General features: G+C 44.1%; 1 protein-coding gene across 3 annotated transcripts in view; it reads right to left on the minus strand.

The window, feature by feature from the left end:
* Positions 1-17876, minus strand: part of CYB561A3 (cytochrome b561 family member A3) — a 163538-nt gene that overhangs the window by 56887 nt on the left and 88775 nt on the right. For all 3 annotated transcript variants that reach the window (XM_085648515.1, XM_085648514.1, XM_085648517.1), the window contains 2 exons: positions 5433-5634; positions 2414-2622 (listed from right to left, as the gene is read on the minus strand). In XM_085648515.1, the coding sequence (XP_085504641.1) occupies positions 2414-2622; positions 5433-5610 (387 nt within the window). In that variant the 5' untranslated portion in view covers positions 5611-5634. The remainder of the gene's footprint in view (positions 1-2413; positions 2623-5432; positions 5635-17876) is intronic.

A 17876-nucleotide genomic window follows, 5' to 3' on the forward strand; every position in this document is an offset into this window, starting at 1 on the left:
CACAATATTCATACACACAGACTAATGGGTTATGTTGTGGGATTGGCATCCGGGGTCCACCCTTGTGAACTGTTACCGACGACTTACTCTGATCACTCACCAATATTGCTGGAACTCACACTGTGCACACCAAAATCGACTGCATTCTTCTGGCAATTTCCCCCATTCTCTCTGATAGCTACAGTATTTCGTGAAGAACTGGAATTGGTGATAGAGGAGTTCTTCCACATCAATGTTGGGTCAGTCGACAAATTTGTCACAGTTTAGAAGGAGTTTAATGTTTACTTACGCGAGGTTACGTTACCAAACATGCAGAGGTCCTTTGGTCACTGCGCAGACAATTGACCCGATTAGAGACGTAGATCACTGAATTAGAGCGGCAGCATCAGGAGTCTGCTGACAACCGTATCCCGGTGAAATTAAGATTGATGTATTCCACAAAACTGCACAGAGTGCGGTGCATCACGTAGGGAAATATTCTAAAGTGCACACTTACAGGGAGAGAGAACGCCCTGCCGCAAACCTTGCAGCACTGTGACGCCCCTACATAGAGGCAGATGTGATAGTGGAGGTAGAGGACGAACAGGGTCTGGCACTAACTGATCCTGAACAAGTATCTGACTGCTACTGTAGATATTACACTGATCTATATTCAGATCAGCGTAATATCTACGTTTTTTCCTGCTTTAAAAAAAACTCTCGGCAACTTTGTGAAGCTCACAAAATTATTAAAAACATTTCCAACATAGATGTGTGAAATATAACGTTATTGGTCCTGAGGAAGCGCAGGGGATCGTTATGACCATTTTTAGGGTGCAAAGCATGTCGACCGAAGAGTTACTGAGGCACATTATTGCTTAGTCAATAACACAAAACCTACAGGTATTTTAACATGTCAGGTGAACCTACACATTAAATCTACTTCTTTGTTGCATCCCCTAGCCAGTTTTATCACTCACTCACTCACCTTCCCTTACGAACCCTTAATCTCACACCCTCCCTCATCCTATGGCGTTATCAAAAGATCTCCACTAAAGCTACCCTTTAGGGGACCCGTAGGGCATTGTAGTGCCGGCCCAATGAGGAGCAACGCCCGATGATGAAGCATGACATCCCTCGGGATGTGTGAGGGCATCAAGTGACAAGACTTGCGCTTGCCTCTACACTGTGGGGTCTAGACCTACCTTTTTCCCTGTTCCCTTCTCCACTTTTCTTTTCCTGTGGACAACTATTGGGCCCACTCAGGAACAGTTACCCACGGTTTGGTGTGAAACATCTTGTGGGGGACAGGTGACTTACTAGGCCTGTACTCTAGCCAGATCTGGAGTCATTCCCCCATCATAGAAAATATGGGCAAAGAATTTGATTTTTGTTTTGCGGAATTCACACTTCTCTGCATTCAAAATTACACCTGCATCAGCAAGTAAATAGCACGCTTGTTTAAGAGTTTATAATGATCCCAAAGACCAATACATCATCACTGTAATTTAAAGCATGTTTTACAGGCTTTATTATGGCAAATTACATCTTGAAACAGTTCTGCAGCTGATGAGACGCCGAAACGTAATCTTTTATATCTGAACAAACCAATATAGGCAGAAAGGGTAGTAATATAACTGAAATATTCTTTTAGTTCCAATTTGTGATATCCTTTGTTCAGATCAAGGCAGGAGAAGACTTTGGTACCATTCAGCTGTGTGATCATATCGGAAATGTGTGGACCTGGATGTCGTTCTCTTTTAATTGCCTTGTTATCATGACGCAGATCAACAGAGATGCATACAGCTCCTGTACTCTCCTTTTTAGGCACTACCACTATGCGTAAAACTCATGGTGTGGGACCAGTAGATCACTCAATGATATAATGCCTCAGCAATGTCTCAAGTTCTTTTTCAACAGCTTCCTTAAACAAGCGTTGGCAATGCAATAGGTCTCGCATTTACGCGAGTTTGAGCTATTGACATTGCAAATAACAATGCCTTTTATTTTTGTTTTCGTTTTAAAAACATTAAAGGCATTGTAATTTACAATGCCAATAGCTTAAACTTGCGTAAGCGTAGCTTTAATAAATACAAGACCTATTGCACAAGTACAAAACATTGCCATCTACAATGCCAATAGCTCCAACTGCAACAAATGCGAGACCTATTGCATTTCCAATGCTTGTTCTTTCTTTTTTCAAAAATCTTTATCTTTTCTCTTTTAACAATTAATCATACTGTGGCTAAAGATGGATAATATCACAGAAATTGTAATGTTTACAGCTTTTTCTAATGTTTGGTGTAATGGTTTTAATAAACATTCCACTCTGATAATACATTTTCATTTATTTGACAAATAAAGAGGCAATAGCTGCAACAGGCAGGTGCATTTTAGGTTGCTGCATGCCAAAAGAAATGTAAAGAGAACACACCTGGCAAGAGAAGAGCAGGACTGCAGTAAGGCCCAGCCAGCTGTGAAGCGAGTACAGATTTCGGATCTGCTGCTTGTTGTGGAACGCAAACACGGCTACGAGGCCTACAACTGAGAGGATGAAGGCAGCCAGGGTCAGTCCGGCGTGGAGCAGCTTCCAGGTCAGCTTCTGCCCTACCCAGGACAGCGGCAGGCGGTACACCAGTGCAGCTATGATGAAAGAAAAGAGGCCAACACTGTATCAGTGACAATCCAGGAATACATCAAAAGGAAGAAGGCCAGGGGGCCATACTGAGGGAAATAAAGAGATTGAACACTTATCAAGCAAAATAGAAGAAGGCCATACCAAGAGGCAGGAGAGAAGGGCATACCAAGAGACAGGAAAGAAGGCCATACCAAGAGGCAGGAGAGAAGGGCATACCAAGAGACAGGAAAGAAGGCCATACCAAGAGGCAGGAGAGAAGGCCATACCAAGAGGCAGGAGAGAAGGCCATACCAAGAGGCAGGAGAGAAGGCCATACCAAGAGGCAGGAGAGAAGGGCATACCAAGAGGCAGGAGAGAAGGGCATACCAAGAGACAGGAAAGAAGGGCATACCGAGAGACAGGAAAGAAGGGCATGCCGAGAGACAGTAGAGAAGGGCATGCCGAGAGACAGTAGAGAAGGGCATGCCGAGAGACAGGAGAGAAGGGCATACCAAGAGACAGGGGAGAAGGGCATACCAAGAGACAGGGGAGAAGGGCATACCAAGAGACAGGGGAGAAGGGCATACCAAGAGACAGGGGAGAAGGGCATACCAAGAGACAGGGGAGAAGGGCATACCAAGAGACAGGAGAGAAGGGCATGCCAAGAGACAGGAGAGAAGGGCATGCCAAGAGACAGGAGAGAAGGGCATGCCAAGAGACAGGAGAGAAGGGCATGCCAAGAGACAGGAGAGAAGGGCATGCCAAGAGACAGGAGAGAAGGGCATGCCAAGAGACAGGAGAGAAGGGCATGCCAAGAGACAGGAGAGAGTGTTCGGGCAAACATCAAGGGAAATAATACAGGGGTCAAACTAAGAGCAGAGAATGTGACTGGCATTTGTCAGAAGGAATGAGAGCTGTCACACAACAAGGGGTGCAGAGTGGGCAGTTGGAGAGACTGTTTTCACATTAAGCTGTCCATGTGACTGGTGCCATTTCCAAATGTGAAACTGCCTTCAATGTGAAAGGGGCATTTTCCACATGTGAAAGTGGATGAAGGGATTTTTGATTTTTTTTCTCTCCCTCTCTCTCTCTCAAGAACAGAGCAGGACTGCAGCAAGGCCGAGCCAGCTGTGAAGAAAGTATAGATTTCGGATCTGCTGCTTGTTGTGGGACGCGAACACGGCTACGAGGCCTACAACTGAGAGGATGAAGGAATCCAGGGCCAGTCTCGCATGGAGCAGCTTCCAGGGCAGCTTCTGCCCTACCCAAGACAGTGGCAGACGGTACACCAGTGCAGCTATAATGACTCCCCTCCCCACGGTTCCCTACTTCCTTTTTGTGGGTGTATATATCTTTCAGGTATTTGAGGTCATATTTCAAGATGCGACGTGTCAGATTTATACAATAAAATTCCCCTTTATTCGTAGAAAAAGTCATTTGGTCGGTTGACAGGATAACTCTGTCACCCTTCAATCTTATGCCTTCTGGAAGCCTTGCTCCATATGAACCGAGACCCACAAGAGGCCTTTCATTCCTCTGGAATGCATTACTCAAAACAGGTGGCAAAGTAGCAATCATTTGATAACTCACTGTCATCGTTCTCCCTGTCTCACACCAAGGCCATTCCTGTTAGTCTTATTTACTAAATGAACCCCCCCCAACTCCCATCCTAGTCTGTCCAATATTCACCCTTCACGCAATCTTTAAATTTAGTTTCCCCTTTGCTACTTCGTTACTTTTTTTCTCTTGTCTTATCATCACAGGCTACTTACAGCTCAACAACAACTAGAGTCCTAACACAGCAACATCTGCCATACTCACCCCTCTCATTAGTTTGAGTCTCATTCAATCTCATGGGACTCACTGTAATTCTTGTCGCTCAACACAGTCTTAAGCATTTCTTCTTCTTCTTGCCATCAAAGAGTATCAACTTAATGCCTATAATGATAAACCTTTTCGTCAACCTAGACACATTCGGTTTGCCTAATGAGACCAAATCCAAGCACTGAAATGGTTAGCCTCAGTGCTCTCACTTCAGAGCCTTCAAAATCATGTTTCATAAGGCTGAAAGAAACTGGAGCCACACCTCCTCATAAAGACAAATATATATTCGGCTGGCTATAAAAATGTCATAAAATGATAGTATGAGCAAAAGCCTTCTGTTCCAATTATCTGCAAGACTCCCACTACCACCCCACTACTATCTGAGTTACTCATCATTATTAAAGATTTTAACAAGCAACAAACACCTGTGTACATTGACCCTGCTTCAGTACAAATGGTGGAACAATTTCCTGTAAATATGTGACAAAATCTTAGCAGAAGAGCAACTATTGCCAACCAACCCACACACCACCACTATCATCATTTCTCCTCGTATACGACATGAATCAATCATTGCAGGTACTGTTGAAACTGTCCTCACAATGCTGTCTCACCCACCTAGCCAGTGTCACATTCTAATACTATCTCCACCAGTATGTACACCGCCATGTAACTTGCTGTACTAGTTCCTTCCATAACACACCAAAAAGCCTATTTAACCAGAGTTTGCAAAAAAACCTCCATTGGAACACTGTGATGTCACCAATTCTGCATAGTATCTAACTTATCATAACTTTTTAAAACAATTGTACTATTCCTACCCATCAAGTGTAATGGGTACACACATCCAGTGGTCTGCTAGCACAGGTGGTGCCTGGCGCAGCAGACTGTCTCAGAGTGCAAAATATAGAGCACTAGAAAGGTTATGGACTGAAACCATCCATAAATGCATGGTGGCAGTTATTTGACACTGGCTACACTATCCTCCTTGAAAGTTCCAGTTGCTACTTACCGTTTCCATAGAGTACCACAAGTCCAGTCACCATGCACACCGGGTGCCAATTGAACATCATTCCTGATTCATCCCAGGCAAAGCCACCACGCCACTGCTGGACCCAGAACACTGTTAGGAACACACACAGAATGCCCAGGAGGATCACAAGGAGGTACAGGAGGGAGAAGAGCCTCATCTTCCGGACGTGACACTGTAGCACCTGTGGAGAAATGGGGAACTAGTGAGAGCAGATGTCTACAGGATATGGAGTTCATGAAAGACTAGGGTTAGGGAAGAGATCTCTGGAAAAGGAATGATATATCTAGGGACTGGGGAGCGGGTGCAATGTAGGGGATACACCTCTCTGATAGGGGTGAGATGGCAGTAGGAGGAGGGTCCTTTGAAGGGTAGAGTTAGATCTCTACATAGAAAATGACATATCTACAACAGTGCAGAGAATATCTCTGGGGAGGCAATGAGATAAATATGAACAGAGAGAAAGGTAATTGCTTGTCTGTGGGGGAGGAAGAAAATAGACTGTTTTGGGTGGAAATCAGAAACACCTGCACTGACATATTTGTAGTGAAAGGGATCCTAAAGTAGTAGTCTTCAGAGAACTTGGTAAGGTCTCGGTTGGAAGGAAAAAATCTACAGTAGGTTAAGCGTTTAAATGTCAGGTGAGTGGACTAACTGGCTGCTACGGCGCATACATAAGCAATGCTACTGGAGAGAAAGTAATTTATGTGCTGCTAGAGAGAATAGCGCTCGTAGGGTGTGGGGAAAGATCATAGGGACACAGGTAGATTAAGACTTGAGTAATTAACTATCTATTACAGGTAGCAGACCAGGAAGCTCAGTAACACCTCCGAGGCTCAGAATGAGACATTAATGCCAGGTACACCTACAGTATCACCAACTCCACAATTCAAGAACTCAGGAGAGGAGGTCTTTAAAATCAAAAGATGAGGTGCGCAATTCTGGTGCAGTCTTTTAAATAAAGAGCTTAGGTATAAAGTCAAGAGATGCATTTCTATAAATATGAGAATGATGATTAAAGAATGAATTCCTTGCAGAATTAGCAAGTTTCTCCTGCCCAAAATCTATCTTAAAGACTATTCACTCAATGAGGACTTAAAGATTGACCCTCTTTCATACTTCTAAAGGTAATTATTTTAGTTACAATATTATGGGAATTTAAACTGGACTACCTGGAAAGGCACTATAGGAGCAATGCACAAATAAGGTTCCCAAAAAATGTTTTTTGAATTGAAATAAAAGCTATTTTTTTAACTTCAGGTTTACTTAACTTTTTCAAGAAATGAATCTCAAGCTTAAATTAACTTTGCTGTTGATACTAACATTCATTTGCAAGAAGAGCAGTAACATGGATATGTTGATATGATTTGTTACATAAAATGCAAACATTGTGGCATCTGTGGGTTTTGTGAAAGGGCTGTTCTGGATAAAAGAAAGGTGGGTTACTTTTGGTGCTACTTATTGCATTTAAGACAATTAATGTAAAAACACAATACATTTTCAATGCAGCCCCTTCCTCCTCTCCATGCAGCAGAGTGCTATGCAGTCCTATAAAACAGCATATACGGTGTAGAATCCTGTGTGTTCCCATTCTTTGTATGTCTGAGCCTGTGTCTGGCATGCTAAGAATGAATGATTATCTAATAGAATGTCGATGTGTGTGCGTGGCATGGAAGCTGGGTAGATAGTTATGGTTGGTGGAAACCCCGCAGCCACCAAAAACATCCTCAACCCTTCCCAAGAATTCTGCGACACCTTGGTTGACTTTTTCTACGAAAAAGATCTCCATCATCTACAAAAACATCAAAGCCCAACCCACCGCCGACAACAGCCTCAGCCACCCCACTCCCACAGATGCAAACCCAGACCATCTGGGACCAGCTCACCACACTGCACACCACAACCATCATGACCTCTGTCCACTCAGGAGCTCCCTCGGTCCCCTGCCCCCACCCAATGTTCAACCTTGGGAGCAAGATGATCTGCAACAAGCCCTCTACCATCCTCAAAGCATCCATCACCATGGCCACCATCCCCAAAGAATGGAAACACGCAGTAGTGAGACCCCTGCTCAAGAAACCTTCAACAGCCCCAGTGAACTCAAGAACTACCATTCCATCTCTCTGCTCCCCTTTCCCGCCAAAGTCCTCGAGAAAGCCATCAACCGTCAACTTAAGGAACACGTGGAGAACAACAATCTTCTGGATACTTCCCAATCTGGATTCCGAACCAACCACAGCAATGAATCCACCTTGATTACTGCCACCGAAGACATCAGAACCCTTCTTGACTCTGGGGAGAAACAGTGGCCCTGAGTCTCCTCGACCTCTCAATAGCGTTTTCCACCATATCCCACCACACCCTTATCAAGAGGCTGCACCACATTGAAATTCACATAGATGCCCTCATATGGATCGCCTCCTTCCTCACCGGAAGAACCCAGAGAATCCGCATACCACCTTTCACCTCGGGACCTAGAACATCATCTGTGGCATCCCTCATGGCTCATCCTTCATCCCTACACTGTTTAACAACTACATTACCCATCCCCCCCAAACATCATCATCAGAACCCATGGACTTAACATCATATCCTACACCAACAACACCTCATTCGCTTGCTATCTGGAAACCCCTCTACCGCGATGGTCAACTTCCACGGGTGCATGACAATCATCGCGGACTGGATGAAAGACAACTGTCTTAAACTCAACACAGACAAGACGGAAGTACTTATCTTCAGGAACAACACCTCCCCTAGGAATGACACCTGGTGGCCATCCGAAGTAGGAGCCGCACCCACTCCAACAGATCATGCCCGCAACCTTGGCATCATCCTGAACAGCAAGCTCACCACGAGGAGCCAGGTCAATGCAGTCTCCTCTGCCTGCTTCCTCACTCTCTGCATACTCCACAAGATCTTCAAATGGCTTCCCGTCAACACCAGACGCACCATCCCTCAAGTTCTAGTCACCCGTCGGCTGGACTACAGCAACGCACTCTACACTGGGATCACATCGCACCTTCTGAAGAAAATGCAAACCATACAGAATACTGCGGCCAGACTCATCCTCAACCTCCCAAACACACACATCACCCCCACCTCAAGAAGCTCTACAGGCTCTGTTCAGAAGAGATGTCAATTCAAGATGATGATACTCACCTACAAAGCCTTCACTAACAAGGACCAGCATGCATCAACCACCGCCTGAACTTCCACCAATGTTTCAGACACCTGCGCTCCGCTACCCTCTCCCTCGCTCACACCCACTGCATCCGCTGAAGCAACAGTGGAGGACACTCTATCTCCAACCTCACTGCAAAGTTCTGGAACAACCTCCCACTTCACTTTCAGACCTCATCCTCACTGCTGGAATTCAGTAAAGGACTCAGTACCTGGCTGTTCAACTGAACCCTATGACCATGTCATGAGTGATGTAATACGTGAGGTCATAAGCTGTGCATTTCAGGGGCGTAAATTATAGTTAGCTCATAACTGCTGAATTTCTATGGTGTTGTGGATGGGAAATCTGAACCGAACTATAATGTGCCTGTAACCTTTGGTCTTTAAATGAATTTCTGAGTTTTTTAATGTTTTTTAATGTTATTTCCTAACTATAGCGTCCGTGTAACATTTGTTATTTTTAGTGAATTTCTAAGGTTTTCTTAATTTCATTGTAACCTGTAACCTTTGAGAGTGGGTGTGTGAGTGCTTGTATAGGTCTGTGAGTGGGTGTGTGAGTGGCTGTATGGGTCTTACGAGTGGGGGCGTGAGTGTGAGTGGGTCTGTGAGCGGGTCTCTGAGTGACAGTATTTATATGAGAGTGATTGAGTGTGTCTGTCATGGGGTGCATCAGTGTCTGAATGGGTTTGTGAGTGGATGTGTGGGTGTCTGAAGGGGTGAAAGAGTGTCAGAGTAGTTCTCTGAGTGGGTGGGTGAGTGTCTGGGTCAGTGAGTGGGTGTGAGAGTGTCTGAGTGGGTCTGTGAGTGGCCGTGTGAGTGTCTGAATGGGTCTGCCAATGGGGGTGGGTGTGTATGAGTGGGTCAGTGAGAGTGTGAGTGGGTGAATAGTGTGAGTGGCTCAGTGAGTAGCTATGTAAATGTCTGAGTGGGTCTATGAGTGGCTCTGCAAGTGGGTGCATGAGTGTCTGAGTGGGTCTGTGAGTAGGCGAGCCAGTGTCTTAGGACTGTGACTGGTGTGTGTGTGTGTGAGTGGGTCTATGAGTAGGTGCATGAGTGTATCTGTAAGTGGGTGTGAGTGTCTGCGTGAGTCTGAGTGGGGCATTAGTGTATGAGTGGGTCCATCAGTGGTTGGATGCATTGGTCTGTGAGTGGGTGTGTCTGAGTGAGTATGGATATTTATTTTTTGGCCGAATTTTTGAATCCGCCGTGGTGGTGGCACACGCTGAGCATCGCAGCGGATTTGTTTATCCTTGTACATGAAAAAGAGTTTCTGCACATTTTCTTGCCCACCACGGGTCACACACAGAACCCTATATTGCACCTGACAAAGGAGCGATCTATTGGCTTTGCCAATGCTCGTTATGTGTTTTAGTAGCATTTCAATCGGCAGATTTGTAAAACACATTAATGTGGTTTCAAAATACATGGACCGATTATGCACTGCAGAATGAAACAGATGTTCTAACATATGCCGTTCAATATGTAAGGATGAAATATATTTGAATGGTTTTAATTAACTGTGAATAAATTAGCAGTGAGCGAATGCTACATTCACGGAGCACTGCACGTACACTACAATCATTGATAATTCCTGTGCACCCCTTGCACTGGATCTTGGGGGTACACTTTAGTTACAGGGCAGCGCATGTACTCTACTCATAAAGCAGTAGGCGTCCACTGCAGTCACTGGACAATGCACGTATTCATCTATTACTGCACACATTGGCAGTGATTGTATTTTCCGATTACTGGGCAACCCTTTAACCGAGGGACAATGAGGGCTGTGTGCGCTTCACTCGCTGTGCATTATGTGTGCACTGGTAGCTGCAGCGCGTGAACTCTATAATCGCTCCATACGCGTATTCTGGCGCCAGTCCCCACACAGACTGTATTTATGGCAGAATTCAATGTTCAAGCCTTAATGTGGCAGAGAGGGTTGGGAGCGTGTTCAAGCAGCTAGGAAGGATTCTAACAGAAATAGTGACACAAACCCCAAATACCTCCCGGAAGTGAGCTTCTCCCTCTGGGCACGAAGAGCCCACGTCACTTCTTTGTTCCACTTGGGTACAAACCTGTCAGACAGCAAATCCCTTATTACAGGTCGGAACGCAAAGTCCTTTTCTGGTTAGAAAGCGGATCATAAATCCCTGGGGCAGCGATTTCAGCCAAGACGCATAAAAAGCGTCACTGACAATAGAGCATGCGATGGGTCTGATATGAGAATATAGCCCGCAAACGAACCAAATTGAATTTGGGCACGAGCAGAACGTAATGTGGCAGATACCGTATAGCATAGAAAGGGTGTAAATCACAAGCGAAGGACACAGGCAGATATTGACCGTACGATTTAAAACGATGTCGAGTAGTGCACAGAATGTAAACGGTGCCATGGCGCATAGTACACAGACTCTTAGGAGTTAAGCGGTATGCAAAGTGTAATGCGTCAGCGGTGTCTGATATATGGTGCATAGGCGCGAGAAGGGCAGATAGTTTACAGAATCTAAAGGTGTACCAGACCTTTTCCATTTAATTTAGAATTCGTCAAACAGGCCTTTGCGCATAGGGGATAAATAAAAACATGACCAAACATTTTTAGATTAAGAAAACAATATGCATTTTGCAGGAAGAACACAATTTTGGTGTACACTGTATCATGTAGGAAACAAGATCTCTTCATGGTGCTTTGCATTTGAAGAGCGAGAAGTAAAAAAAATATATATATAAGACGGCAAAAGTGAAAGCAGGGGTGTGCGCGCGCGCCGGCAAACACGCGAGTGGTGCGCACGCAGCACCGCCAAAAGTGAAAGCAATCACGCTCCATATGGCGCTGAAAGCTGGCAGGTGTGCACGTTCACGCTCGCGTGAACGCAAGCTTTAGGCCAGCAAAAACCAGTGGGTAGCACTTTGAAAACACACTTACTAAATGTCTCGCCTGAGACAGCGCATGCGCTGGCTCAGGCAAGACCTAAAAAGCACTCTATTTTACCAAGATCTACCTTTCTGCCAAATTTGGTAGAATTCTGTTCAGCGGTTCGGGCTGTAGTGATGTCAAAAATCCCTATTGGAAATTGCATTGGGAAAACGCAATTTGGGACCCCCCTTTTTCTTGGCCAGCACTTGACGTTTCACCCCAAAACTTTCCAGGCAGCAGCTGAACTCAGGTGAGTACTAGTTTTGAAACTTTCGTGAGGATTTATTAAACGATGCCAAAGTTATTGGCAAAACAAAAAACGCTTTTCCTATGGAAATTAGTTCCTAACTAGATCTACCTACTGGCTACCACCAGTAGGTAGAATTGTGTGTACCTGTGTACACCCACACACATACAAAACTTGCTGGCTGATGTTTTGTAAAGAAAGAGAACTCAGAACTTTTCTTTCCTTTTATGTAAAGTGTAAACTGAACGAAAAATAATATACCAGGGTTCTGCCTATGCACGCTGCCTGGTCTACCGCTCCCAAGTGATTACAGTTCTTATACAACTTTTTCACAAATAGGTACAGCACCAATAGTTAAATGAATCCGATAGAAAATACTTAACAGAACAGGCTATAACAGATTTTTAAATGAGGTATCTTCTCTCTCTCTTATGCAGCAGCTGTCCTCCACACCTTTGCTCCAACTGTCAGTTCCAATATGGTGTGAATTGATTCTTTACACACTAGGATGATGACAAAATGGCAATCAAGTTTATTGCAAACCAGAACTGATGCCGTTTCGCAGTCTAGTATGTCAGGAAACAGATTCTTTAAGCGTAAGCCTCTTTTACAGATGTTATGTTAACATTAATAATTATTACTTGACCCAGAATGATCATTAGTATAATTTTCTAGTGAATTTTTTAATCCTTGTAAAATAAAGAATGACTGGTGATGCATTTCTATTTTTTCAAAAGGACAAAGCACCCTGAATTAGTGTTATGCTGGCACGGAGCATAGCAGACATCACTGCAATGAAGGTCAGTCAGCAGATGTGGAGTTAGGTCTAATAAATATATACTTTAATCATGCAAATGTTTTTCCACCTCTACGCTGATTAACACAGCTCTTACAGAGAATCGCCTCTAAACAAGAAACTGTCAAATAACTGGTGCCAGGCCTTTTCTACAATCCTGGAAGCCTAACCTCCACTTTAAACTGAACCTTTTGAAAACAGAGTTCCTCCTCATCTCTCTCTCTCTAAATGCTCCTCACCACTTCAGGCCTGGCTAGATGCAACAAATATGCAGTATTGCAAGCCTCCAATTGTGGAAAATTACTCAAAACAAAAAACTCAATGTGCACCCTAAATTATTGCCGTAGTTATGCACACTACGAAATCAGACTCCAACAAGGAATAAAGTCCATCATTGACTTCAAATGGGTAGCAGAAGCCCTAGTGCTTTCTAAAATGGCTTTCAGCATTTTCCGGCTGACCAGAATCTTGAAAATTAAACACCTGCTATCTAGTGCCAGACTATCGGACGATATTACTTCAATTTTATTCTCGCTACTCAGAGTTAAAACATCTATTTAATCTAACTTGCATTGTCCATATTTCTGTATATGAGATCTCTCTTACCCATCTAGTTAATAAACTGGTATATACGATAGATTATGTACACTCCACAGCACAGACTCTCTCCTGGAAACTCCAGCTTCAAGAATGCAAGAACCTTCAATCAAGCTTAGGAACCGCACCCAGAATCCTGAACTCCACCCTATCCATATTATGCCCTTTAAAGTAGAGCTTATAGACTTAATCTTCTAACGTCACTACTTAGTCAAATATCTTACTGAGTCTTGAGAACAGATAAAGGTCTAGAATTCTGTTATAAAGACTGAGCTGACTATGTAATGTTTTGTGAACTCATGAATGGTAAACTGCATGGTTAACTCATAGTAAAGCACTCTGCTTGGATACCAGATAGGTGGAACTAGAAACATTCAAAACAGTCATTACCTCCAAAATGTTCTTCACAAAAAAAAAAAAAAAAAAATGGATCGGAAGACTAGAAGAAACTTTACCCTAGGTCTTCCTAGGGGCCTTTATGGAGGTGATCCCCAAGCACAGTTTGTGTTAGAAACCTACCTTGGACCTTCCAGATACTGGATTATGGATCTTAGGTCCCTGAATTCCGACCCAGTTCAGCAGTACCAAGTGTACCATCCTTTGTAGAAGAATCATATCTGGATGACTTCTCGCTGGAACAAACTTTCATGCTGGAACCTTAATGTGAAAACCTCTAGGTGTTTTATACTTATCAGTGGCTGACCGTTCTATCCCAGTTTGGTTATAACTATTACATTTTCATATTCAATCTTTATCACTACCACTTTTTTAATTCTCACTGGTGACGATTGGTCACACATTGGGGAGAAGAATGCCTTGTGGATCCATTATGCTGTGGATGACCTGTGAGAGTCCAGGAACCAGTTGCAGCCAGTGATCAATCTATTTAGCCATAACAGGTGCTACTCCTGTCAGCACAAGCATCACCAAATTATGAGTTAATCTGGAGTGTGTATTAAATAAGACCATATCTATTGGCAGTAGTATTTAAAGATGTAGATCAGCTGGGAATCCACACATCATATGCTGGAATCCTTGCTTGCTTATCTTGGGACCACCAGTGCAGGGACTAATCTCATGCATGCTCCCTTCTCGGCCTCAAGTGCGAGGTACTGTCAGGGTTCGCTCGAGCTGGAATTCGTGAAGTGATCATTGATGCGATGTGTCACTGCTATCTAAAGTCACCAACAGAGAAGGTGCTGCCCTTCACATAGGGTGACTGGATACAGTCCCTGACCAGCTAGTCAGCAGCAGAAAGAGTTAGGAACTAAGGGGGAGGGGGGGGGGGGGGGAAGATTATGATGGCGGTGAACCCGCCAGCGGTGGCTGGTTCACCACCATCGTGCGGCCAATTACCGCCCGCCAGATCAGGATGGCAGGCGGTGTGCCTGGTGGGCGGAAAGCCCATCCGTCACGGGTCGGGACAGAGACAATCGCTACGATTCCCTGTCGGACCCGCCCCACATCCTCAAAATGGTGGCGGTGCCTAGCAGGCACCATCCGCCATATTAGGATGCTGCATCCCCACCAGCCTTTCCATGGTAGTTCAACTGCCATGGAAAACTGTCATGGAAAGGCTGGCGGGAATGTGCTTTAGGGGCCCGTTGCGGGCCCCTCTTATGAAGGGGCTGGATGTTTGTGCACTTTCCTTGCACCATGTGGCAGGCACCGAATGGTGCCTGCCACGTATTGCAGGGAAATGCAAACCCTGCATTTTTTCCATTGCGGCAGGTGCTGCAGCCAGTAGCACCAGCCGCAATGGAAAACATGCAGAATGTGACTGCCACAGTGGCGGTGGCATTGTAATTGTGTATGTGGGACCCCCGACACTATGTCGGGCAGTCCCCATCTCCCTTAAGGTGTCCACCCGCCATCCTAATTAGGCCTTCAATTTGGATTATAGGAAGTACATGTGCCAACATTCAGATAGACTAAAGTAAAACAACAAAACTAATTTGTTGTGTACCCTACTTTCAGTGGCTTCAACTGAATTTTAATAGCATAACTGCTCAGAGTGCTAAACACAAAACTCGTGAAATAGGAAACTAAGGTAAAGTGAAGAGCCACTGACACAAAACAATACGATACCTACTTCAAAGAACTACTTCCCGTATTTCAAACATGTATGACTGTCATGGAAAGCATGTATGCACCTCCAATGCTGTTCGACAAACCGAAGGAACCATCATTGATTTGGGCCAAATGAAAAGAGTGGTTTGAAGCCTATGCAAAGGCTGCTGGAGATAAATTTTTCCCAGATTACATGAAATTGGCCATGTTGAAACACTGTTCAAGGGTGGAAGTTCACTGTTTGTTAAAACACATACCACCACCACTTGGAAAGGACGGAGAAGAGAAATAAGTCAACAGCTATCAAATGGCAATATGCATAATGAATAAAAACTATGGAAAGTAGAACAATGAGGTAGATAAAAAGTTCAGGTTAAGGTGCAGCAGAGATTACCTGCCTGACGAACCTATTGAGGTCACGGGCAGCTACATGCAATTACAAAGGCTTTCATAGTAAGATGTTAAGAAAACAACTAGTAAAGACAATTTATAACTCAAAAGATCAAGAAAAATAGTTAAACTGCAAGGATTTTACATTGCAAAAGACTACAGTTATTATGCAAAGTGTTGAAAATACTAGACAAAAGTTTCAAGAAATGTTGGTAACAACCAAAGAGGAAATAGCAGCCATAAAGGATGGAAAGAGTATTATGAAAAGGTATACTGCAAGAAACCAGCGAGAACTTAAAATAAAAATTGACTCCAACAGTAGTGATTACTTTTGTTTCAAATGTGGTACCAGAGAACATCTAGCAGCTGAAGAGGAGTATTCCACCGAAGGCACGATTTGCAGAAAACGTCAAATAAAGGGACACTATGGCTTTGTGCAAAGCCCAGCTATGGCAAAACTATAGGAAAGCCAAAGAAAGTGAGTGTTATAACCAATGAGGAAGTGGAGGCCATTGAGAATTCATATTCCAGGTTAGTGAGGTGGAAAGCAGTATGAAGGACAACCCATAGTGTACAATCAAGAGTGACAGTAATGCTAGATCCTAAAATGTATGCATTTTGGGCTCCAATTCCTGCTATATGTTCAAACTCTGTACCGTGCTACTTGGGCGTGGGTGTGAGTAAACAGGATGTAGTCTCAACCATTTCTAATTGAGAGGGGTAAGCAACAGGGGTGTCCTCTCACTCCATCTTCCTCTTTGCACTCGTCGTGGAGCCTATGGCAGAGACGATCCAATTTGATGAAAGTTTGGGGGGGGGGGGTTGGAACTCAGATGGCTCTTGGGTCATGACGACAGTCTTCTTATACATCAATGATCTTTTGGTGTATTTGCAGTGGCCGAAAAGCTCTACACCTCGGTTTCTTGAAATTCTTAACATAGATGTAGACACCTTTGTACTCCACATCAATCATTTTAGAATTTTTAACACTGGCGAGGTTGGGAGACCCAGGGAATCATTTCACATACTTGGGCATTCATTTAACCGCAGAACCACAACTATATTGGAATCTCAATGTTACTTCTCTCATGGCATGAACCAGGCATGCGGTACTCGCCTTGGATAAACTACTCCTCTCACTTACAGCCATGGGCCTTCTTTAAGATGGTAACACTGTCTAAGTTACTCTATGTACTCCAAAACGTCCCCTACACCTTCCAGAGACCCCATTCAATTACACTAACACTATACTTAGTAGATTGTAAAGGGCCAGATCTCAGCCCAGAGTTTTGCTGGCCAAATGCATCCACACTCCCAAGGATGGTGGGCTAGGAATACTAGATCTCCGTTTGTACTAAGGGGCCTCACAGATGGTGGCCTCACAGATGGTGGCCATTAATGGCTGGTTATTTAGGGACACTCATGATCCAACACACAGACTAGAACAGGAAATCTAACAGGCATGGAACCTCAATATATTTTTTTAAAACAATCACATATGGAAGAGCTCCTGGTTGCCTGAGGTTGCAGGCCTGGTTGGGCTTGGGTCTTGGGACCGGATTGGCTTTTCAAAAATAGGACATATCTGAAAATGCGGGCAGATCAAATGATATGCCGAGTTGGCAGAGTAATACACACTACATTGCTACCAATTCCTACGCTAAAAGCAACCAGACACTCACTCCAACCATACCACTACCTCTTGCAAACGGGGCAAGAATTTAACCCACCTGAGTCCAACATTGTGATGGAACCACTTGCATCAAGAGGTGTATCTTTCATATATAGATCCTTATTGGTCCACTCTACAACCCTCTTACAACTAAAGGCTAAGGGTCAGATGCATTAAGCATTTTTCTCCTCGCTAACGGGCCGATTCGCACGGACCACTGTCTGCTCTTAAAAAATAAAAAGCAAACTTTTCATTTTTCTTTTTGTAAAGCATCTCGTTTTCCTTTAAGGAAAACGGGCTGCTTTACAAAAAAAAAATGCTTGCTTTATTTAAAAGCAATTACAGACATGGTGGTCTGCTGATCTCAGCAGGCCACCATCCTTTTGATATTTGCAATTCCTAGGGGGTCGTAAATTGCAACCTACCTCATTAATATTTATGAGGTAGGTCATTTGCAACCCATTAGGAAACACAGAAAGTGTACTGCACACTTTCATGCATGCCGTTTACAATTCGCAATTCGGGGATCGCAAAACTTTTTTTTATACATCTGGCCCTTT

Source organism: Triturus cristatus, chromosome 3_2 (genome assembly GCF_964204655.1).
Source record: "Triturus cristatus chromosome 3_2, aTriCri1.1, whole genome shotgun sequence".
Taxonomy (NCBI): Eukaryota; Metazoa; Chordata; class Amphibia; order Caudata; family Salamandridae; genus Triturus; species Triturus cristatus.